The following is a 24,974-nucleotide window of genomic DNA, read 5'->3' as shown; positions in this document are numbered from 1 at the left end:
GCAGAAGAGCAATGGTTCTCCTTTGGTTCTACGCGGTCATCGAATGTTGTAACCTCGTGAATGGAAAAGTGGGGGATGCATATAAGGCCCTGGGACCCTCTCGATGCGACCCAGTAGTCTCTAGTCATCAATTCCTTCACGTTCGAAGAACCGTGACTTGATTCTGACGTAACGAAAAGACTATATTTTTTTCAAATATTCACGTCCTCCGTCAGGATGAAGACGGAGGTGTTGTGTCTCCTAATTTGTCTCGGTGAGTAATTTTATAAAACCAACGTTTCAATCCTTATTAAGTGTGTAACTGCGTTTTCACTCGTTTAAACTTTCTAGTTTTGTAAACGTAACTACGTGAATATTTCGTATTCGATAGCAGAAGTCAATAGTTTATAGGCGAATTGTTTCAAACTTGTTAAATACTTGAATTTTAAAGAATTTCACTGTAAGATAGAAAGACACCGTGAGAATAATTGTTAAAATGACAGCCAGTTTGACTAGTGACCTTTATCCCAGGTATTGTTTTACTTCTTACAAAGTAGCGACGTGGACATAATTATTGCTCCGGCTGTTACTATAGTTTCTACTAGATGCTAGAATAAGTTTGCTATCAATTCTATTCTGTAGAGATTCTTAATAATTTACATCTGATCGTGTATAGAGATAGACGCGCAATATGGAAACTGTAGCCTTAATTTACATGCATATTGGTTGAGTGATCTGATTCATTCATAATTTGATTTATACGTCCTACATATGTAGATACACGATTCTTATCTATCCACGAAACAACTTACAACATCGTTTGTTGTTCAGAAATCAGTTCGCTTCAGCTTCTTATAGAAAGTTTCATTTCTCTAGACCACGTGCTGATTTGCAATCTGACGAACAAATCGAACGAAAATCTTATTTAATCCTTTCGCTACCGCCGTTTAAGGAAAAAGTCGTTGTTCACAGGCCAAGTTTGAAATTCTCAACGTGTTACATAATATGACATATATTCGTATGCATATATAATAATAGAAAATAATAAGTAGACAATTCGGGCGGATTTTAGAATGCGTCGCATATGTGCAACGCCGGATCTGTGGAAAGCAACTAATGCGTCACACGTATGCCGGTGATTATGAAAGTGGCTTGTGTCGTATATTTTTCGTTTCGAGATATTCAAAGTGTTGCGTTTGACGCATGAATTGAATTGTGTTCGACGTCGCAACAACCAGCTTAATCCAAAGATTCGATTTCTACTACCTTGTAAAGAGGATTTCATATTATTGTAATGTAAATGGACGCAACGGAAAGTAAGAAACAGATTCGTTCTTTTTAGATTCTCGACTTGCGTTACTTTGATAATCACGGTGACGCGTGGTGTCGAAATTTAATTAGCGATTAGTCGATATTTGATCGAATTGTCTTCTCAGTAATAAGAATATCCATCAGCTAGAATTTTCAATTTTTCTCTACAAAGTGACTTGTCTAATGTCGTTGATCTCTTTAAAGTAAACTAATTCATGGCGAAATTACTTGAACATCTCTTTGAATTACCTACTCTACATAAATACGATTCGAGCGATGCGATTAATCGGCAGATACATTTTCTCGACATGGTCCGCTGTAGTTCCACGATAAATTTAAGCTCGCACGGCTAAAATTATCATCTTCAAAACGTATCGAAGCCTATATAGAGTGTTGGAAAGTTAACAGGTCTGAGCGATTAAACGACATTTAAGTTATGGCCGAGCAGACACACACGGGGACCAGCCACTTTCTCGCTTTCTTCCGTTCGCGAGGTCGACCGGCGTTTACGTACGAACCGGCGTTTATTCAGGGACGCAAGACGTCGCGTCTTGCCTTGAAAACACTCCGACCAGTCGACCCTCTCTCGCCATTCACCGTTTTTATTTTCTACTCTTTGTATTTTTTATTCAAATTCATTCGTTATTCCTGGCTACCGACGTGAATGCATCCGCATTGTATAGGTTCACCTTTTCGCATAGAAAGAGTTGAAATGAAATTTATTTCTAAACCAAGGTCGAATATGCATTTTCTTCAGAGCAAAGACGAAAAAAAAAAAAAAAAAAAAAGAAAATGTAATTTCCTGCAAGGAAATATGAAAGAATAACGTTGAATAAATTGCAGCCAAGGGTTTTGCTAACGCGTTAGAAAAAAACATTCGTAAATATCGTAACAATCGGACATTTTTTAGGTGTTGTCACCGCTTTAACGAGGAAGCAAGAGGCACTCGAGCAGAATCGTAGGAAAGTGGCTTTGCCAGCGTTGCAGAAGAAACAGCAACCTACGGCAGACGAGGAAGAGTACGAGGAGGACGAAGAAGAACTTTCGGATCAATGTCCCGAACCTAACGGTTATTTTCCTGATGCGGAACAATGCGACAAATATTACGACTGCCGGGATGGCAAAGTCATCGAGAAACTATGTCCCGATGGTCTTGTGTTTAACGACTTTAGCCCTCAACACGAAAAATGCGATCTGCCATTCGGAATCGATTGCACCAAGAGGCCAAAATTGCGTGAGTATCGAATTGTATTACAACGTGCTCTAAATTATTTCCCTGCTAACCGTAAATAAATTCGATTACAGAGAAACCACAACCCTCTCCACATTGCCCAAGAATGCACGGCTATTTCGCTCACGAAGATCCTAGAATATGCAATACGTTCTACTACTGTGTAGAAGGAAAGTATAATATGATTACGTGTCCAGAGGGTCTGGTCTTCTCCGAGAAAACGGGTATTTGCAATTGGCCCGACGAGGCGCAGAAAAAAGGCTGCGGTTCCAGGGAATTATTTAATTTCACGTGCCCAAAAGTAGACGACTCTGTTGCCGCTACGCACCCTCGATATCCTGACACGGAGGATTGTCAATATTTTTACGTGTGCGTGAATGGAGAGATACCTAGGAGGAGCGGTTGTAAATTGGGTCAAGCTTTCGACGAACGCACTGGAAAATGTGATTGGGCGAGGAAAATACCCGAATGGTAAGTTCCAGTAAGATAAACCACGTTCAGTGTGTGTATTATTGCCGAGGATAAATGATAATTGTCAAAAATTCGGTATTCGTTTCGTGTTTTACTTTCTGACGAAGATAATAAGCAGATGTTTCTGCGGAATTTTAGCAAAGACTGGTACAAAGGTCAATTGACCGACGAGGAATTGGACGCTTTGGAAAATCCACCACCGAAACCAAAACCTTCTGGTGGACATAGCAGGAGAAAAGGCGCCAAACCACCGACGTAGATTTAAGATTAAGTTCATCTGTAGATTTTAATGTTCACTGACTTATTAAATATTTCATGGAAAATAAAACACTTTTAATACGTCTCTCTTTTTTATAACATGGGAACGAAATTATTTTCTAATTACCATACATACAATTGCATAATTCTGTTACTGTTAACATATACTCGTACGTATATAACGAAATTGTCACAGGAACTCGAGAGTGAAAGTTTTTGCTTTTATTTGTATTCGTTGAAACTTCTCGATAACATCATAGAAATTAAAACGAGAAACTTCAGAAAACAGATATTTTCAAAAGCAAATGATTTTTCTATACGGTTCCTGGTGCTTTGTTTAAGATTTTGTATAAAATCATCGTATTTAATTATATCAAAGTACATTTATTAGATTCTTTATTATCGGGTACGTGTAAAAAATTTTACAATACTTTTTACAGACGAATTAGTCTTTCGAGCTATTCGTATTTATCGGTGTGAGTATTGTCACTTTTTCTTTAGTGAATTCAAATCGCGTGTAAATTTCCGTGAGCAGTGAAAGTGATCGTCTGAAAGTTCTTCGCATTTCACGGCAAACGTTTCCGAAATCTGCTCGATCGATCAGTGTGTCAACGTGTGATGCTTTCGTGATAAATTAAATTTAGTGTCGCTTTCGCAATAATCGATTCGAAGAAATTTTATGTAACACTTTGGAACAATGTTAGTCGCATGTCAAACTATCTTATTCCATCTATAAGATTATCGTTACTTTCAAATTACGCTAATAAACAAAAATTATTTGATACTACGATATTTTATAAAATTAGATCAACAAGACGTAGAAAACGATAAGAATCATCAATTGGGTAAAACACGCGGTACATCAGTGAAAGAAATGGAGCGAAAGAGGCAAGAAACATAAGAGGAGAGAGTGAAAGATGTAGCGTAACCGATCTTCTGAAGAGGAAATTAACATCGTAAATCGAATGATATAATAAGATCAAACATTGTCTAACAAGATTCTATGTTCGCTTACCATCCACCTAAATTTATAACATAATACATATATGTCTAGATTTATTTTAAATTACTTGAGCCAGATATAGTAAAAGCGAATCAAAGTTTACGAAAAGCAAACTAACGATAGCATTATAGTTACATGGATTTCGAAACATTCCAGGAACGCGATGATCATTTGTAAAGATCGCTGTAATTTTAATTTTTCCGCAAACGTTGGCGAAGGACGTCGAAGTGAGAGTACGGCACAGAAGAGAGGAAGAAGATGAACAGCGGTGACGGTATCTGGAAGAGGGAAAGAAGGGTAAAAGCGCGTGGTCCCTCCGATCAATCTTGATTCTAGACGGTTATCCATCTATGAAAACGAAACGAAAGTGGGGACGAAGCATTGCACGTAGTGGGGACTAACAGGGTATACACCGTGGTGAGTTGCCGAAGAGCTGCAGTGTTTCGCGACGGAGACACCATTTCGAAGGAAGACCAAAAAATACAGATTACCATACTTTAGTGACCAGTGTTTGGAATAATCTTTGCTAGATCGCGTGATTGGCTTCCATCAAAGTCGAGAAAATAAAGGATAAATATGATCAGAGAGTCTTTTGTAACGATATTGGCTGTGATTGCCGTAACACGTAAGTATCGTATTTTAATAATTTTCTATGCAAAATTTGAAAAGGCATACGTACTTAAAACAATGAAATTATATGGAAATATTTCACTTCGTTATTAAAGAATATTATACTCGACGATTAATTACACAAATATTTAAATTAAGCATCCAGATCCTGTATTTTGAATAATAGTGGTAGGTACTTTTATTAATTGTAATAATAAAAATACTTTCGTTCGAGTGTGTCGTTTTTATACCAAATATAATATTATACGGTTTATTTATACCACTGGAAGGAATTAATATTTTTTAACTGTATATTTCTAAATTATAAATTAACATCGCGAAAAGTAATTCAAGCAAACATGAAATTTCTCGAATTTACTTTGCACGTTTTCAACCAGAAGCAAAAAGAGTACATGCTAATTACCGAGAAGGAAAAGAATGGTTTCACTGAAACAGATCTCAGACTTTCTCTTAATTTCTCGGCACGGTTTGCCGCAGCTTCTAAAATACTGCTGAATTTCCGGTATCGTAATCATCGCGTAAAACCGGTAAAATTTCATAACTATTTAAACGTCTGAAACTCGTCGCCCATCCTGAGGAGAAAAATTATTCGTGTCTCTAGTACGTTCCAAAGGTATTCATTTCGCCTGGAGAGCGCGTTAAAGACAGTCGAACTAAACTTTCTAAAGCGTAAATGTCAGATCTGTTGCTCGCTGAGTTGCATAAGTATCCGCAGTGGTTATCGTCTCTATACATATGTAAAACCGATAAATTACGTAAAGAAATAAAATAATGCCGATCGAATTTAAGATTCATGGGACAGAAAGAGAAGTTAGGCTGGTTCGACTAACTCGCGTATGCTACAGCACTTCTCGCCAAGCTACTTTATATGCCTCTTGAAGCGTGGCATTGATTTCCGGTATATCTTACAAAGTAAATGCCGCAAGTAACGTGGAGAAATTTAAGAAATTTGTTCCAGTTTCTTTCTCTCTTTGTATTCCAGATTTTTACAAAGTGAAAACGAGTCCCCCGAGAATGCTACTCCATCGACATTTTCACCTACGTGAATTCCCAGCCCTGTCGTCTGATAAAATATTCCATTTAGATTATTCCTTGATTTATCGCTCCGCTATGTGATTTTTAATGGTCGCGAATATTAATCGATTATCTAACGAAAATAATCTAAAATTAAACTTTATTTTCACTTGAGAATTTTCATCGACATTTTCACCTACGTGAATTCCCAGTCGTATCGCGTGATAAAATATTCCATTTAGATTATTGTTCGATTGAATAATGTGGGATTAAACTTTATTTTCACTGTAGTAAAAATTCCATTGTCAAGAAAAACTGAAAAATATTCCAACCTCGGCGCCGAAAATTTCCGAATATATGCATAAATGACTAACAAATGGTTGTTTCTCAAATAAACGTTACACGTGAGAAGAACTGGAGAAAATTTCATTACCGCATATATACATATATATAAAGAGAGTAAACTTTCATTTATGTGAAACTTGTTATAGACGGTGCATTCAACTGCCCGAGCAAAGACGGCCAGTATGAGGATTCAAAGCAGTGTGACAAATACTACGAATGCATCGATGGCGTTGCCACGGAGAAGGTTTGTCCAGATGGATTGGTTTTCGATCCTCTCAATCGTAAAGTGAACAAATGCGATCACGTATTCAACGTTGATTGTGGAGATCGTCTGGAACTACGTAAGATCATCATAAATTGTATTCGTTGGATGATATTAAATAAAATCTAGTCCTTGAGAATTTGATTATTTTCCATATTTTTGTAATAAATGCTTGTATCAAGTGTTGGAAACACACTCGTCGGAATAAAATTGAACTGTCCAAGTACGACATGTTACGCGTGTCATTGGCTTTTGCGGTTGATGTCCTTGACATACAGGATACTATGACGACAAGTAATGAAAGTGCTTTTAATTCTCGTTATATTTTTTCTATATTTACAGAACCACCTCAACCGACCAAGAAGTGTCCACGAAGGAATGGTTTCTTTGCTCATCCAGACCCATCTGTTTGTAACATCTTCTACAATTGCATCGATGGCGAAGCGATCGAAATTATTTGTACCACTGGATTGCATTTCGACGAATATAGCGGCACGTGTGTATGGCCTGACAGCGCTGGACGAGAGGTAAACGTTATCCTATATTTTACATGTGTAATATATTTCTTCTTTTAGTCTTGATGTTAAGAATATCGCAACTTGATAGTACACGTACTAAATGAAAATTAATATGTTTCGCAACAACGTATTCTACATGTAACGTTAAATTTCATCTCTACAGGGATGTGGAGTAGTAGACAAGAAGTTGAAAGACGGTTTCGAATGTCCGAAAGAAAGTCAGGTCGATACCAGAGGAATGGTTGTCGATCATCCTAAATTTGCTCATCCAGATGACTGTCAGAAGTTTTATGTCTGTTTGAACGGAGTAACACCACGTGAACAAGGTTGTAGCGACGGAACTGTTTATAACGAGGAACAGCAAAGATGCGACGCACCTGAAAATGTCCCCGGCTGGTACGTATGATTTAATAGTAATAATTAAAAAAAAAAAAAAATATGTAAAAATACACCAGTAAAATATTTGAACGATCAGAAAGCAAGATTAATTAAACAATTATACCGTTTTACAGTGAGGATTGGTACAAGGATGATGACAAGAAACCATAAAATATTTTCTAAATTCATATGTCCCGCATCGGGATCTCGATATCATCTTTAAATCACGTCATCCTCGTTTAGTGTGTAATAATGTGTGTGATTAGACATTTGAATGTTCATAAATAATAAATTCTATTTTATCTTATTCATCTTATTTTTGTTGGTATTTTCTTTTATCGCTTATCCCAACTCATTTATGATATCAACGAATCGATATAACGAGTTTCTTAATAGCGAATCTGTGTCGTTATTAAAATTTGCTGTGAAAAATATTAGAAGGGACCGTGCCTGTGCATATTCTATTTCTTGAAATATGTACGAAGTGTCTTTGAGTTTTCTTTCGTAACCAACGAAGCGTGTCGACGGTAACTTTCTCCTGGACATTTTATTGCTTTTTGTTCTTGAATTCATCGACGGACGACTTTCGTGTTAATGTACTTTTTACTAGGCATATATGATAACTAGACTGTGGACTTTTATGTATTTATGTGAAATTTAAAGATGCAAAAGCGGACAAAATGCATATAATATACGAAAATACGTAAAGTATTCAAAGTAAAGTATTTGTTATAAACAATTCATATAATTTTCAATAAGTAGAGTGAATCTCTATTTACCTTATATTTTTTTAATCGTGTCCATAGAAATATAAATTTGCATAAAAATGAGCTATTTGTAATATACACGGAATATTTGATTTTCGCTTAATGTTTGAGATAGAATATAAATCACGTATAACGTAAAAGATAAATAAAAGATACGGTGCACGAGGCTAAAATTCCATCAAAATAGGCATACGTTTGACAAATATTGGTAAAATTTGATAAATCCGTTTCTTACAAGGTGTTGAAAATCACAAGACGATGTAGTTTGATATTTCTCTAACTTATCAAGTAAGAGATGCTCGTAATAATCATAAGCAGAGAGATAGCTATGACCAATCTAAACTTTCCGAACTGTCCGCTGATTACACTGTGTTTGTGTAATTGCATGGCATTCATTTATACGCGATTCAATCTAAGCTGAAATTTCTTGCGTACAGCCAGGATCAGCTGAATCTGGCTTGATTGTAACAGTACCTTAAAGTGCCATGTACAGAGAAAGGGAAGCAGAAACTCTCTGCACTGCAACGGTTAAAATTTAATCGCGATCAAGTTACATCGGAAAACCATAAGTAAATTACCAGTTCTCCAATAGTTATAAAAATTACTGCTGACTTAATAATACTTCGTTCGGAATACTTGTAATCGATGTTACGGTTTTTAAATTTTTTCCACCTAGTCGGTCAAGGATACACAATTTCTCTTTAGCAGAATTGTTTCTTGACTATATAATGATGTATACTTTTGTAATGCTAATGCTATATCTTACGTTTTTAATATAACATGGTACAAAATACAAGGTAGGAAGCGAAGAAAAGCCAGAGCTTTTATAAATATCTGATTGTTCAATAGTACGAAAAATGTTTGATTGACTGTACAGTTTAGATTAAAGATTAGAATAGTTTTGGAAGGAAAAGATTATTTTTCTCTGGGACTTGTATGAATAAACTGTTTGAGAATCACTGCGTACCCCAATGCTTGAGCTGCTGTACATACGTTCGTGTAGAGAGTTTGCCTAATTTCAGGGGCATTTTAATCGATTTTTAAACATTATCGACGGATTATTTTTCGTTATTATAATCCAACGATTAAAATTAATTGCATAACTAGTTGGTAAAATTTCGATATCGTTTGTTGATTAAACAGTGTTGGAATAATTAAATATTCGGTTAAATGGTATTCCAATAATCGAGGTCGAATAGTATTGTAAAGAACACTAGATTCAAAGGTGTGTATGTAAGCATACGTTAACTCGCAGAGGGACATTCGTACCACCTATTGGTATAACGTTCAAGAGACTAGGGAGAAGTTGGCCGAATAGCTGGGGTGTAATATTAGGAGCACTTTGAAAGGTAAAGTTACACCAATAACAGAACTAGCGAAGCTCGGGACGGTCAATAGAATATGCAAATTGGCGTTCAAATGGTCGGATAAAGGTTTCCTTTGGTTTTCATTACGTTGTTCAGGACCGTGCTCTTTAGGTTTTCTTTCGATCATCTATGAATTGGCTGAATAACATTAAAGAGAAATATACGATACAACTTCTCAAATAATTCACATATAGTTATTATTTGACGAAAGTTATTACTCGATAAAATATTTGTTTCATCTCCTAATTATTCCAATGCACGATGAAAATTAGCATTAAAAGGATTAGAAGTAGCTTTTATAGCCATCGCTTTTCTTGCGATATAAAATTAATCTTTTTACAAAAATATTAAATTCCGTATTTCTTACACAGTATTCTTATATAGCTTTTCTCGCGAGTAATATATTTTTCTATCACCCAAAGGATTTTATTCCTACTATTCCTACTACTTCAAGATTGCGGTAGGATCTAGACACGCAGAATCCTGGCTCTGTCGGTCAAGATAGCTAAAAGTAAAACGGTTGTAAAAGTTACATTATTCTATGTCGATTTTTACAACCAGAGGTTTTCAAAGGTTCTTTATCATCGGTATATGGTTTTGAGTACTAGTAGATATAGGATACATTTTAGCCATAAAAGTTGAAGATCTCTTTATGATCCGTTTTATCGTTGTCCGATCGAATTCAAAGGCGAAAAATATTATCTTTTTATGGATTGGAAAATTTTTGAAAAGACGAGACAGAAAAGAACGTACAGAAATGTCCAAGCATTCTAAAAGCCGATAATTTCTGTTCATCGTTAGCTAGTTCGTAAAAGAATACGGCAGATTGGGTAATTATGGAGTAACCGAGCCAAATCGACCTACCTTTCGAGAATTTCGAGCGAGAAAGTTCTAGAGTATTCTTCCGAAAAGTTTATTCTCTTCTCAGTATCAAGGATTCTCTCACACGAGTTCAGACCTTTCACTGGAGCTTGCGGAAAGTCTCTGGTCCATTTTTTAGAATTAGAAGAAAACGGTAGCCGAGGCGATCGGTAATCGATACCCGTGGAGTGCAAGGGCTCGTAAACTGGCCAAACAACGATTCGTACGAGACGATTGGTTTAGCAGTAGTGGCTACGTTTACAGGTGTGCGATTGCTAGAACAGGTGAGCGATTGGTTCAACCTTTCCGGTTCTTCGTAAACTTCTCTTTTCCTTCGTCAATTTTCCTTCTCCCCTTTTACGAGATAAAGTGCCAGAGTGATCACTAATCTGGCCCACTCTTATACGCTTTTCTCTTCGTATTTAAATTTTTATCGTAGCCTCCGAGTAGCTTCATTACATTTTTAGCGAAACGAAGTGTAGTTCGATCCTTTTTTTTTTCTCTCTCTCTTTTCTGCTCGGTTATGCGAGAAATCAAGAGCAAGCCCATTTAAAATAGCACAACCCCGGATTGTCGTGCGGCTCTTTTAGCCTGCTAATAATCGTGATTCGCTTTTTGTTTCCATAAATTACGGTATCGCGGTACGAGAACAATTGTTATGATAATCGAGCGTTTAGCGTTATGCTGTTTAGGCAAAAGACAATATACCGTAGAATGTTCTACGATGTTGTTTGTACTGTAACGGCTGCTGTTACTTTTATGCGCGAATTACGAAACAACGCAACAGCATCAGACATTCCAGTTTGCAATATTGTAGGTAGTATACTCTTATCCCGGTAGAATGTCTATGGTTGATGTAAATTATTCTGCGTTCCAGAATCCTGAATGATACTCGATGAAAATTTGGGAGCGTTTATTATCCTGAACGTAATTTCAAGACAATACGGAAACAATTAGTTTTACTTGTATCCGTCTGTCGATGCAGAGGCAAGTTTAAAGAGGTTGTCGCATAGGATTCGGATAGAATTTAAAATAGAATCTCTGCAGTTGGACAATTTGAATGATTTCACGAAGGTGGACGATGAGAAAAGTTCTATAATAGTGTCAACATAGCAGCGTGTTAATATCGTAATTGTTGCATTTGGTTACTTACATATAATTTTCAACTAACAGTATTGGACAATCAGGCGGTACCGCAAGCACAGATTTTTATGGCTGACCATGAATTTTAGACTACAATATCTTTAAAGATAGCCAACGGTTAGTGGATAATTTACAAGTTATATCCTCTCTCTATCTCTCTCTTTCTCTATTCTTTTTAGTTGATAAAATTTTCATTTTAGTTGAAGTTAGATTTATTTTTAACTTTAAGCCACTGCTTCGGAGTGGTCTCATAATTCACAGCTATTACTTTCGGTTTGAGCGTGTTGGTGAATTTTCGGAAGAGCAGATTTTCCCGAAAAGCGAGCGTAATCCAAAGTTTATAGCATCAGCGATGCAGTAAATTTATCCAAGGTATGCGCATTTTTACGATGTTAGACGCTTAGGGAATCGGGTGTTGCTTGAATGGTTTTGGAGAAGATAGTTTATTTGAACAGCTAGTGCAATTTTGACTATTTACAGATTCTGAATGCTTCAAATATTCAGGCTCGATTGATTCCTTGAGCTCTTGCTATTTCGCTCTCGAACAGCTAGTAACACGTTTCCATCAATATACGTTTCGATACAAATGCCACCACGTACCGTCTGTTACCTTCCACACAAGAATTTTTTAGCGGCGCAGATCTTTGTTCCGTTAAGTGATTTTATCGATTAAATGTCGTGCGTAACGTTTAACGATTGTTTTCCGATATTAACGGAATTTTTTATTCGAGCGGAAGTTGTCGCGATATTACTAAATTATTGCGAAAGTTCGTTCCTTTCCAATTTTTCTGAGTAGACAATTAAATGAAAACCTCGAATAAGGGTGTAAGGCACATTTAGTATATTTTATAAAAAAAATGGTTTTTAGGTTGTCCCATAAGTTTTAAGCTTTTAACGTGCTTCTTGTGTTCATCGTTACATCGCCCTTTAACGAAATATTCGCAATCTATCTGTACTAAGGCGATTAACTAGGATTGTAGAATCCACGCTTTAATTCAACTTTGAACAAAATGCTGTATAGGCTTTTATTCAAGATTTCTATTCAATTATATGGAATTCCAGCTGTAAATAACGGCTATCATTTGGCGACCGTTCACAGAATTTATTTGTTAGCATTTTTTATAATCCAAGATTAGCATGATTAAAATTTTATTGCAGAAAACGACATCCCGCATGCGCGAATCTAATACATTTTTATCTTTCGTAAGCTCGTTTATCTGTTCATAGGTACGTTGTACGAATTTGCAGTTTTCGTAGGCGTTAACTCCCGTTGCGCTGTGCAATTTAGCGTTTCAGCAACGTATAATCGCGTTAAAAGTCGAGGACGAACTCGAGACGAGGCGGTAATCGGCCGTTCCATCCGATAACGAGTTCCGTCCAACTTCGCCACTGCGTAGCGACGAAGAAATGGAGAATGAAGAACCTAGAAACTGGAACAGGAACGAAATCAAGAGAACTCATAATGAGAGGAATAACGACCAATTTTATTCTTATATTCAGATTTCTGATATTTCATTTACTCGATTGAGGTAACCAACACTTTATCGATGGTTCTGTTTTATTTAAGACTCTTGACGCATTTAAATGTAAGATGTGATATTGCGATACAAAAGGAGAAGTATCGAGATCGCCCATAGAAATTCGATTAAAACCGCCGAAAGCCCGGTTGCGCGGTCGAGATGCGCACTGAGATGCGCACGCATCGGTCTCCCTTTCGACAGAGCCCGCGATACATATCGATAATTAATAGTACGATCGATAAAGCGACATGGCGCGAGCTGGCGAAGTTTTCCCGCGTGTGTACCACGACCGCGCACCGTGGAGGTCGTTTCGTGTTATGAATTGTTTCGGTCGAATAAGAAATGTGTTTCGCGACGGGACGAACGAAATAACCTTGTCGTTTTCCGGTCTGCGAATTCTTGTTGCGCGTAATATTGCTCAGTGTATTTACTTCCGTCGTACAAGGTGTCGCCCGTGAGTGAGATATTCCAGAGAATTCCATGTTCGCACTTACGTGAACCTGTGTGCATCGTTGTCATATGTGTCGTGGTGGACGTTATTTCATGTCAGAGTGTAGTGCCCGAGGAGGATCTTTGGAGAGCCGACAGAATAGCGGAGGATGAAGACAAGGTAGGACACATTATCTTCTATATTCTATAAGGAGGGAAAGTTCTGCTGGAAGCTCATCAGGTTCTCTTGCGTTCTTACGTCTGGGTATAGCATCTTAGCGTGTCATCCGGGAAAGGGGGCGGGGGAAGAGGAGTTAGGTTACCCTTTCAATCTCGCGGTAGAAGAACTCACGATTTCTGATGGTTGATCTAGTCGAGATATTTCGGTGAGGCATACTTCGAATTTAAAGAATAACCCTCCTGGCGTTCGATCTTTTTAAAATACTTTTTATTGTAAAATAGTAGATTAATCCTGTCGACGCCATGTTTGTTCTCTATACGATACCAGGATTTTATGTTTATTTTTACCGGCTTCGCACTCGAATGTCACAAAGATTAAACAACTTATTGTTCCTGCTTTCTGCTTCTTTCGAGGGTTTAGTCAAATGTTGTCGAACATTCGCTTGACACGTCGCCTACCGTGAATAAAATTATGATTTTGTCGTGCTGGGGCCTTCGAAAGGTTTACCATTCGTATGTATAAGTAAGCTGAAAGTTTCCTATCTGAGAACAAAAGGTAACTTTCAAAAGAACCGATGTAGCTCTACTTTATCGAATCTCTTTCAGTCACCACTCTGTGATATATCATTGTAGAAGAGCATGTTCAATGAAGTTCTAAAACTTCGGCAGATGTAAGTTGATTGGATCGAAGGTGATAAATATTTCAGTTAAGATTTCATCCCGTTCCACTCAGATTTTCAATTTTCGATCCTCTCTCGATTATCTCTCGCAACTTATAAGGATTAACTTTCCTTTAATTAAATTGGGATTAAGTTCCATGAACTTCCTTAACGTAAAATATAAATCCTACGCGAAGTAAGCAACATGTCGGAGCAAGAAGACTTCAGAGAGAAATCGTCTCTTACTGTAAATAAGAAAAGGGATCCCGATGGAAACGCCTTTTCGTTCAGCAAGATTGTCGGAGGATGTTTGTCCATGGATTCGAGTACGAGTTCAACTAGAATGGGGAAGCAATCGCATGGTTGCATGTAATGTAACACGTGCCGGGTGCATTCTGCCTGAAACTTGTTCCTTTTTGTTTTCTGTGGGTCTATGTTTCCTTTTCTTTCGGGTGTCCCGATGGAGACACGCAGACAGACCAATATACGCGCGAGTACAGAGTATCCGTGTAGGTAACTCTTAATCTCTTGAGAGCAAACACCGGTACTCAACTGCTACGGATGCAATCATTTCCAGTAAAGGCAAATTAGTTTTCCTTGCCTTTCCTTAACACTTCTCTCGTGATCCTTTTTTTCATTATATATTACGCTTCGAATTATTATCAAAGGTTACCAGATACCTTTGATTGTCAAAGGTATTCCGTAATGAAATACAATTCCTACGCTGAACAATTTTCAAATACCACGTAACCGTGAAAACTCTGTAATTCTGATAGATATGGAATTAAAATTTAATTCTCGAAACATATTTTATTCCGAATTTCAAATATAATATTTCCGCGACTTTTCCTAAACAATGTTACGTTAATTAAATAAATTTTAGTTTACTTTTTGCCACGTATTTAATTACATTTAAAACGACCTTGTCTTGCAACAGCCACGAGAGAGTACGTAAAAATATTAATATTCAGTTGCAGATATTTCATTTCTCCGCTTCTATTTACATGTTTTTAAATGAACGTTCCATTTCAGGCGTTATTACAAACAATTTTATAATGTATAATATTCAGTCAAAAAATGAATCTTCGGTAAAACCGACACGTTCGATCTCTATTCATATACGCATGTTGTCGATGTTTGCATTTATATAAGTACACGCATACTGGAATTTATTATTTTTATTCGATGAATTTCCAATTGTGCCCGCTGTTGGGCCTAATACATTCTATTTTCTAATGCACAATGCTAATGGGAACGGTGTATCACGTTTCAGTTGCTTAGATACAACTTTCATTAATGTTTCGCCACTAACATTTGTAGCGGCTGTTTCGATTTCTGGTGCACAGAATCCTATATATACGGTGTATACGTTCCGCAGAAATTACTAGACGACAACGAACGTGGTATCGTGTCGTGCGAAATAGTGGAAAACGAATTGTCACCAAACACGTTATATCGTTCTTTTTATATTTATTGCTGATTGTTCTATCGTTCTTTCGGTGCTATTGGGTTAATCGTGTATCCGCGAAGCAATCGTGGAAAAACAGAGATAGAGTACCAACTAGATAGAACGAACAGTTAAAGTGTCAGGGGGTATGTTGGCGGAAAGAGAAAATCGAATTTCGGGGCTACCTGCAAAAGTAACGCGGTAAGCGGAAAGAATAACAAAGTATCGTAAATAATAAGATAAATCATCGCTTTATTTGTTGCTTCTTTGGCTAGCAATTGCAATTATTTTGCCGTATTTTGTGAGTCCTAGAAATAAATAATATATTACAGAATAACGAACGACGTATTACGAATTGTATAGAAAATAGGACGAAACAGGTTAAATGATTCGATTAGTATAATGGCAGGTGTTAATATATACATAATCGGTAATGGCTACAAATCATATGACATTTATTATTGAAAGATATTAATTTAGTGGTACAGAGGTTAATTTGCTTTATTGATAAAGTTAGTTTGTTAATAATTTTATTAATTAATATTTCTAACTTCTGCATGAAGGGACATGTATAATGAATTCGATGCTTCATAATGTGTGCAGTTATACAGGAAATTTATCATTTGATGTATGTATAAATGATTGATAGGTGTGATATTAAACGATCATCGTTTTTGTCTGTTCGAATGTTTCGTAGAGAATATAACTGATTTAGTTTTCATATTTTCGCAAATCAGATACGATGCATGTGTCGGATAGTTGAAAATTAACTTTGATCTTAAGCCAGGTAATGTATGTCTTACAGCATATGTATACCTCCGGCGGTTTTAGTTGGATCTAACGTTCAAAGAATATGTGACAGATTAATGAAACTTCGTATATATAATGGTTGCGCCTACATAGAGTACAGATGTTATTAGATAAGTCGTTGCGTTGTTAGTTTGACAAGCTGACACTTTAACATATTGAACCTCTTGAATGACAAATGAACTCGATGAGGTTTAAACCGCGGTAACTGTTAATCAAGAGAAGTTCCAAGACACTTTAACGCATTAATCATTATTACGATACATGGTAGTTTGATTAAATTGCCATGTAAACATAAAATATATAAAACAGATATTACGATATTTCTATCGAAAATGTTAAATCATTTCTTAAACCTCTGCGTGCCGATTTAATCGTATCGAGTATTTAACGAGGGAGCAATTTAAAATCCTTCAAATCAATACGATCTCGGTCACTTTGAGCACGTAATCTTGAATTTGGAAAATAATTTCACGGAACGATCGTGAACAGAAAGTATTGTAAATATCGAGAATCTTAAAAACCCTTGAAATTCTAGGAAACTTTGAAACTTCTAAAACTCTTGAATCTTTAGCTGGCATTTTGAAAGCCTTATAACTTTTGATCGCCCAGGAATCCTTGAAACATGCCAATAAAGCCAGAATAGCTTTTTAAGAAGTTTCGTCAAACGAATAATATGTTTGCGAAAAATAACTTGATAAAATATTAATTCACTTTATACGTTAAATCGGATCGATCGTTCCAACTATATCCTTCATGCAATTTTATTTCCACGGTGTTTATATGTTCAGCTAATTTGATTACGTTTTAATTGTATATTATTTTGGTAGAGAGAGAATTTAGTAATTCTGGTTGTACGTGCTAACGAGCAAACGAGAATGCGCAAGAAAGATAATGTACAGTGTACAGTGTGCAGGATTGGGAATGAACAGTGTAAAAACCAAAGTGTGTGAGGATTCATCTTCCAAAGTTCTCGTTATGAACGTTATTTCTACTCCATTAAACGTAGTATCGGCTGCGATCTTTTCATTTCGTTGAAGAATCTATTAGCAAAATAGTCTGGTTTATCGTTGCTCGATTTTTCTCATTACCATCCAGTGTCTGGTAAGTTTTCGTGTATTACTTTTTAATGGTTTCAATTTTGTCTCATTATTCACGGTGATTATTCGATCATAACTTTCCGTGTCGTCATTGTCTCGACGCATTTTCCTGAAAGTACTCCGTGATTATCCAACTATGCTTATTTTTTGCAAGAACAATGCTTAGGTAATTGAGAAAGTTGAGAGTCTATACGTTGTACGACATTGTGTGTATATACTACACGAAAAAAAGCAGGAATTATTCCAACTGTGAAGTACTATTTTTCACTACCTAACATACCTATTAACAAGTCCATCTCTTACAACCACGCGTAGGTAATCTGTTTACGCTTCAAATAAAATTTCGCTTGTGAATCTTTCCAAAACGTATTTGTATCTTCCCTGAAAACTATTTCAAACGTTTGATTTAAAATCTGATCGTACAACGTAGTAAAGGTTTCGATAGATGTATCAGAATTTTTCCGGGTATTTTCAGAGTCTGGAACAATAAAAGAGAAAAACAAAATGAACTGATTATCGACGTAGCTTGTCCGCTACGAAAGAAACTTGTTTACGGGAAGTTGATCTATCATGAAAATAGAAATTAAAAGTGAAAGCCGACATGTATCATCGCATAATTTAGGAGCGAGCGTGAATCGTATATCGAGGAATGAAAGCAGCGGAGCACAGTGGTCACGGGTGAGGGTATTGTGCAGAAGCCAGAAGTGAGGATAAAACGAAAAGTCGAATGACGAAGTCGCCCGAATGTCGGCAAAGAAAAACAGGAACGGAAGGAGTGCGACAGGTAGGCGGGTTCCCGCAGGAACAATTCGAGATGTAAATCAATGGTTGATAAGGGTGGCTGTCCCACGAGAAAAGGAAGGTCGCTCTTGGATCTGGCTGAACTAGAAAGGAGGATAGAGAATCCGAACTGAGTTTGTACTAGAGAAAGGTGGGTCTTCGTTCCGCGGAAATGCCTCGTTCAAGAATTATTTATTTGCCGACTTTCAACGAAAATTTTCGCCCTTAAGTGGGTTCTGCGTTTTCTACCAAATCCTCCATCACGTTCTTCGCAGTCTTCTAATCCTTCCATTTCCTACCACTGTGTGAAAGTCGCGCTACGAAAGAGGCCGGGTCATGACTGGAACGTATGGTAAATTGGTGTGTTGACTCAGCTGATAGGATTCCTGTATAAAAAATAAGAACGGGTCCACAGAATTTAGGAGCGAGGCTCTGTTTTACATTTCAAAAGTTAAGGCTTTCTACGTGATTGATTTTAATTTCGTCAGCCCATAAAAAACAAGGAAATACGTAAGTCGTATTCTTTCTCGTTATACCATTTTATCGCGGAGAACTCAATAATCGACTTATCGTCGAATCTTCGAAAAACGGCCAGAGTAACGTACTTGATATCTGCCTTGGACACCCATATTTCGTAGTCTACATGGAACGATTCAATATCACACCGATCTTTGTCTACGCTGTTATATACACCTTTGATCGTAACATTTTGCTCGCGTATCGAATTTGTTCGTAGCTTATCTCGCAACGATCATAAGTCGGGAACACAGCTAAATTCATCTTTTTGAGTGATAAATTTCACGTGAAAGGTACCCCATACATAATCGATATCCGATACTAACGATGGTTCTGCCTAGGCAATCGCCCTAGAGTCACATGATACGTCATGCTACAATAGCCTGAATTGAACGATTTATTGTACAGGCCTACAACACGTCACAACCTTGCGTACGTGGCGTGCGAGCTTCGACAAATATCCTTCTCGATCGGTAAAAAAAAGAGGATGGTTTGAAAAAAGGAAGAACAGACAAGGAAGCATGGAAAAAAGGAAGAACAGACGCAAAGAACGGATCTATTAAACGTTTATGGTTACCTGAAAATGTGAACGCAACGATACGTTCTTTAACACTGTAACACTGTCGAAGTATCGTAGTATAGAACATACGAAAAGATCGTAAAAATCTTGTTCTTTAAACAGCGTGCAATAACGAATGAAATCGTTGATGGTGGGCTCGATGGAACATCCGCGTTTCGAGCAGCGAGGGACACACGGTTCTGCACCGTGAAATTTCACACGGCAGTTAACGGATGGTAGATAGCAAGAGCGACGTGCCGGTCAGATAAAACGCAAAACATTGGGGCTGACATGCAATTAGTGGCAGCGCCGACTGCAAATCGTCTCGTCGTCGTGACGCAGTACCGCGAGATTTACTGTTCGCTCACCTTCAGCGATTTTATCCTGCCGGTTCTCCCTTTTACCGACGTCGCTTCCTTCCTTCCTCTTATTTTTTCCTTCCTTTCCATTCCACTCTAATTTTCTTTGTGCCCTTGAAACGCGTGCACAGAAATCGCTTTTATTCGCGAATACATTTAATCCCCTTAACGCAATCTCCTTCGCCTTCTACTCGTTTCGCTATGGAAATACAAAGGATGAGAACTACATTTTTAAACTTGACATATAACTTATGGTTTACCGAAACTAATCAGATGATCTGTGAATTACGCATGAAGCGTAGTTGTGTCTTTTTTCGAAACTGTATAAAGTTATCGAATAAGGAGAACAATGTTACTTTCGAGTAGCTCGATATACGCCGGTTCGTTTTAATGTGAATATCGATCCAGAGTGGTTGACAGATCGCTTCTAACAAGTTGAACGTTTCGAGAATTAATCGCGCGTTTGGACGAGCTACGTTATTTGACTAATTAGCTTGCTAATCTCGTTCGTTGTTTGCCAGCGCAAAGGGCGCGGAAATTATTCATTTAGACATAACCTGGTGCTGTCCTTAATAGCGAGTTCCTTTAAACATCCTGTTGTATTTCCAAGAATTAATGTAGTTCATCACAACAGACAGAAAGTATTTTTAGAAAAAGATATGATTATGAAACGTCAGCTGAATTTCTACAAGACCGTGCATCTCTTCCTTGGTATGGGTGAGACTTCATTCCATTAGGACACAGCCGTCTTTTATCGGCGGCTGCTCTATTATCTTACAAATTACATGTCTGTCAGCCTTTGAAACTTTTTACCGTAATTAAATTTTATCTGGAATCTCGATCAAGTTATAATTTCCCAGAATTTCGATAATTGATGCGTAAACGTGAATTGCTTCCGATATTATTTAAGAAACGATAAGTTCCTTAATAAAGAATTTTCATCGTTCTTACTAGCATGGATGTCATCTGCAGTTCACGTTTCCTTATTGGTTCTTTGATTCAATGTCCTGCACTTTGAACGAAATTAATCGATCCTTCGCTTGATTATTAATTTAATATATATCTAGCCTGCGCGTTATTCCATCCTATTAATTTATATTTCAGTAGCAACGAAACATAGAAGTATCGTTAGAAAGGAAAACAATAGCGATCGGCTCGGTTTTAACCATAAATGCGATAGGTATATCAGCGTAGTGTATAATTGAGAAAAATGCTCGTTATCATTCCCATCGGTTTTCATTGGTCTGTCTGATTGAACTCTTCGATTTACTTGCAGATTTCGCGCAAACTCGATCATACTTGCCTGCCACTAACAAGATTGCTCGATGAAGCAACGTTATATAAATCACTTTTTAACAGCTTTGCGATGACGATCGCTTTTAAAACGCGTCAATTCATCGACACGTGTTATGTACGATACTTTCCGTAAATTATTTATAGAACTATGCGAAGCACGCGTTCAAATTGGATTTTTAATGCATAAAGCTGGGAATTGATTTTCAAGCGCTTTAGAGGGATTTTAAGTTCGACGTGACCATTCGTCGTACATCGAATCGAATGAACGAGAAAATGGCGTTTTTAGAGAGAAAGGTAAAAGAATGGTCTTATGGATTTGAATGGAGCAACAGCACATTATCCTAGTTTAATTTTCTGTCCTACCCAGGCAGCAGTTCTGCCATCCCATTTTTCATGAAAGGGAACGCAGTAGGATAAAGTTACCGAAGGAATTCTTGTTCTACAGGAAAGATTTCCTCTGCAGTTCTAAGGATTCCGTCGCTAACGAAATCAGCGATACGCTTGGAAATTACTTCGTACCACCTTCGATATTCACTGGTTGGAAAATCAAATCTCGAATTTATTTTATTCACGGTTCATTTCGTCGTGGCTCGAACAGAATCAATATTGTAATACGCGAATGGTGAGATAAGGGATCGAACCCAGAATGTATCGTTTTAATCGTAATATATTGCGGCGAGGCTGCGAAATGGGATTATAGAAATCGACGTGTATTTGGAAGACAGAAAGACGGAGTTGAAAGGCGAAAGGAAATTCGAGGAAACGATCCGCTGTATTGGACTCTGGTCACGCACGGCCAACGAAATTTTTACCATTTTTCATGAAAGCTCTGGTTGCTTCTGGTTCGCTTCCCCGTAACTTCGAATCTATTTATCGTATCAATGTCACATTGTTCGCTATGTGGAATTTACGTTTGATTATTTTAACCTTTATTTCGTCTCGTGTATTAAATATTACGAGGCATTGTTTCAATATTTGCTAAAAATAATAGCGAGCTACTAGAACTTTGCTGAATAGCCAGTAAAAATTGTTTAAGTGTGATAAGCGTAGTCGATAATATTATCGAATGTATTGTACTCAAGGTTTTATTAGTTCTAACATTGTCACACGACCTACGAATTGGATATCATTTGGTTTGCAAGTGACAAATGAACATACGCCGGTACATTATGAATCGGTATTTGAAACAGTACAGTTAACTTGGATATTTAAATCGTAGTTACTTGCGACGATAGAAAACTATTCAGATATTTGATAATTAACTTTTAGCAATTATTTTTATTCGTACGCTACATATAATCAATAAAAGTGAAATAGGATATTAGTGTTAAAGCGGTCGTCGGTAGTTTCTAAGGTGCTACAGAAATTTTCTGTTTGAGTAAACAGATGTATAATTCTCTCTAATGTCTTCCTTTTCTTGCAATTAACGAAATACAAAGAATAATTGCCTGTTCAGCGGAAGGATTGAAGTGGCTCGGATTAAAGGTATTTAAATTATCAGGGAATGCTTTGCGCGATAAAGCGTTTTTTATCTTCTTCCGAGGTACTCTTTGTCACGTTTAAAGTAAAAGTAATGGCGATGGTGAAAGGAATTCCCGGCGTTAATCAATATTGTCGGGCTTTTGTGGTTTTCACTAGAGACTTACGCTCTACTACTGAAAGCCTAAGATTAAAATCGTTCTGCGATTACTATATTTGAAATCACTAGTGCAACGATACGATACAATTGTTGGTTTGCGACATCGTGTTACGTGAGTATTACATTTCTGTACAAATCGAACGCTTGAAAAAGGAAACTCGATTATTATATTTTTTACATCTAAATAATTTCTATATACATATATCAATGATATTAATTATCGTTAACGTAGATCGTCGACAATTTTACGAGATTCGTATGTATTTCTTCGTACGTAAAATTCAGCGCTATTTCTGGCAGGCGATAAAGAAAATAAATATGTCTAGCAACGAGGAAAGATCGATATTCATATCTATTTGAAATTAATGTCGTAAACGGAGGAATAGTCGAATTCTTTGCCGGCAATCCGTCAAAAACTCCACTTCAATGCACTTGCTCGTATCGACGCGTCGTATATCTAGGCGTATCGCTTAACCTCCTGGGAGCTAAATCGAGACAGCCTCTGAAAAAGAGGAAAAAAAGAGCCTAGGAGTGAAAGAGAGAGAGACATTAAACAACCTTCAACTTTTTTTTTTTTTCATGCCGACGCAGCGCATTCGTCTATAAAAAACAGCATTCGCGGTGATGAATGCAGGTCTGGCGGTTTTATCCCAGGGAATCGAATGATCGAACGTGAAATTGCTAGAAAATACGTGAGTTCAACGTCGTTCTCGAAATTTCGCGAAAAACATGCGACCGACCTTCGGTATTGGCTGCATGGAACGTGACACCTATTGTTTCTCGATAACGACGATAATACGGAAATATCATTTGTTCGTTCACACTCGGTGTTTCGATGTCGCTCTGCCGAGCAGAACGGTCAAATCGAACGGAGACTCGATTTTCATTCGGAGCCGCTGTTTTGTCGAGCATTTCGAAACGCTTCCTGACGCTCTGTCAACCGTGAACGCGTTCGATCGATCGTTTCCCAGACACCGTGTAATTAAGGAAAATACGTTTCCTTAATTTCCTGACGAACACGCGAAGAATTTCAACCTTATTAACCATCCGAATAGATACGTCGTTCGATCGCTGTTTTTCAATTTCTGCGTTTCCCTTCGCTCCATTTCGGAAAATAATGGAGTTTTCGCGTTTCTCTTTTTCCTTTATCGACCACGTTGATGTATCTCTGTTTCCCAATAAAGTACTATATGAATTAGACGCTGGAAGCAATATTATTGTCCGTAGATATGGCTATTTCTACGAAATTATACAAAGTAATTGGGATGAAAGTAGTAGAATAAAATTCTATAGGCAGTATTTAATTTTTCAAAATTCTTCTTCATTGCTGTTGAAGTGGTCACCACTTCTAAAAAAAAAAAAAAAAACTCTACATCTGGTATTTTTAGTTTTCTCAAGCACTAAAGCCATCGACGTCGTATAGACAAAATATTGGGACGAAGGCAGACCATAAACAGCAGACAGGCGACGATGGCTTCGGGGCTTTCAGTCATAGGGTAACACTGCTAGCGCGCGGATCTGGATCAGCTCAAATTATATTCCGATTTGTATTTACACTTCTGTTTTAAAATATATTTTCTACCTTACAATTTATCCACGCGTTCCTTTGTTCACGCATCTAATAACCTCAACAATTGCGAATAGTATTTTGCTATAACGCTAAACACCGAAGCCTCGTAGAGTTTTATGAGTAGCCTTAAAGATAAGTATGTTTGAGATTCAAAGTATCAACGCGTAGAGATTGGTTATGCTGTCTTTAACGAGTAAAATCAACCTCACGAGCTTGAACATTTTTATTCCTGTCTATGTTTCGTAATTTTTTATTTATACTACGTGATCTTAATTTTCATTGGAAGATATACTATTAATATGAGATGGAGATTTTACCAAGCACATATATCTTGTTTTGTCTTTTGTTCTTCGATATATTGTCATAGGAAGGTTAAAAAAGAAAAATGACGCCATAAACGAAATAAATGCACGTAAACACGTTAGAGAGAAAAAGTGCGGAGAATAAAAGGAGCGTATATTAACATGTACATACATAGATTGTATCAAATGGAACAGTTATAGGTCATCGCTAAAGCGTATTTTGCTTTAGCACGTTGCAAGCGGAATACATGGCGTTTCATTCTTCTTTCTTTT

The 24,974-nt window shown here is 37.2% G+C and overlaps 3 protein-coding genes and 1 long non-coding RNA gene across 4 annotated transcripts in view; 3 read left to right on the top strand and 1 right to left on the bottom strand.

The window, feature by feature from the left end:
- Positions 1-99: 99 nt before the first annotated feature.
- On the top strand, positions 100-3,335 carry LOC132904905 (protein obstructor-E). The gene is made up of 4 exons (XM_060955729.1): positions 100-253; positions 2,201-2,524; positions 2,596-2,992; positions 3,131-3,335. The coding sequence occupies exons 1-4, from the start codon at positions 217-219 to the stop codon at positions 3,249-3,251; spliced, it is 879 nt and encodes a 292-aa protein (XP_060811712.1). The 5' UTR covers positions 100-216; the 3' UTR covers positions 3,252-3,335.
- Positions 3,336-4,685: 1,350 nt separating this feature from the next.
- On the top strand, positions 4,686-7,707 carry LOC132905726 (protein obstructor-E-like). Its single transcript, XM_060957326.1, has 5 exons — positions 4,686-4,878; positions 6,389-6,583; positions 6,847-7,031; positions 7,186-7,418; positions 7,535-7,707. Exons 1-5 carry the CDS (start codon positions 4,830-4,832, stop codon positions 7,569-7,571), a joined length of 699 nt encoding a protein of 232 aa, XP_060813309.1. The 5' UTR covers positions 4,686-4,829; the 3' UTR covers positions 7,572-7,707.
- Positions 7,708-13,403: 5,696 nt separating this feature from the next.
- Positions 13,404-24,974, top strand: part of LOC132905114 (TWiK family of potassium channels protein 18-like) — a 369,444-nt gene continuing 357,873 nt past the window's right edge. Inside the window, exon 1 of the mRNA XM_060956108.1 lies at positions 13,404-13,668. The gene's annotated coding sequence lies outside the window, so the exon portion shown is untranslated. The remainder of the gene's footprint in view (positions 13,669-24,974) is intronic.
- LOC132904938 (uncharacterized) lies at positions 22,320-22,942 on the bottom strand. Its single transcript, XR_009657698.1, has 2 exons — positions 22,844-22,942; positions 22,320-22,452 (listed from the first exon to the last, which is right to left on the bottom strand). It is a non-coding gene; the product is annotated as an uncharacterized LOC132904938 (long non-coding RNA).

Source organism: Bombus pascuorum, chromosome 3 (genome assembly GCF_905332965.1).
Source record: "Bombus pascuorum chromosome 3, iyBomPasc1.1, whole genome shotgun sequence".
Classification (NCBI taxonomy): Eukaryota; Metazoa; Arthropoda; class Insecta; order Hymenoptera; family Apidae; genus Bombus; species Bombus pascuorum.
Note: the sequence above shows the minus strand (reverse complement) of the source record. Positions and strands in the feature narration are given on the sequence as shown.

Excerpts from the sequence above, each read along its gene's own strand:
- LOC132904905 (XM_060955729.1), top strand. The coding sequence starts at position 217 with ATGAAGACGGAGGTGTTGTGTCTCCTAATTTGTCTCG. Across the intron at positions 2,525-2,595 it reads CACCAAGAGGCCAAAATTGC|AGAAACCACAACCCTCTCCA; the intron begins GTGAGTATCGAA and ends ATTCGATTACAG. Across the intron at positions 2,993-3,130 it reads GCGAGGAAAATACCCGAATG|CAAAGACTGGTACAAAGGTC; the intron begins GTAAGTTCCAGT and ends GCGGAATTTTAG.
- LOC132905726 (XM_060957326.1), top strand. The coding sequence starts at position 4,830 with ATGATCAGAGAGTCTTTTGTAACGATATTGGCTGTGATTGCCGTAACA. Across the intron at positions 6,584-6,846 it reads TGGAGATCGTCTGGAACTAC|AACCACCTCAACCGACCAAG; the intron begins GTAAGATCATCA and ends CTATATTTACAG. Across the intron at positions 7,032-7,185 it reads CTGACAGCGCTGGACGAGAG|GGATGTGGAGTAGTAGACAA; the intron begins GTAAACGTTATC and ends TCATCTCTACAG.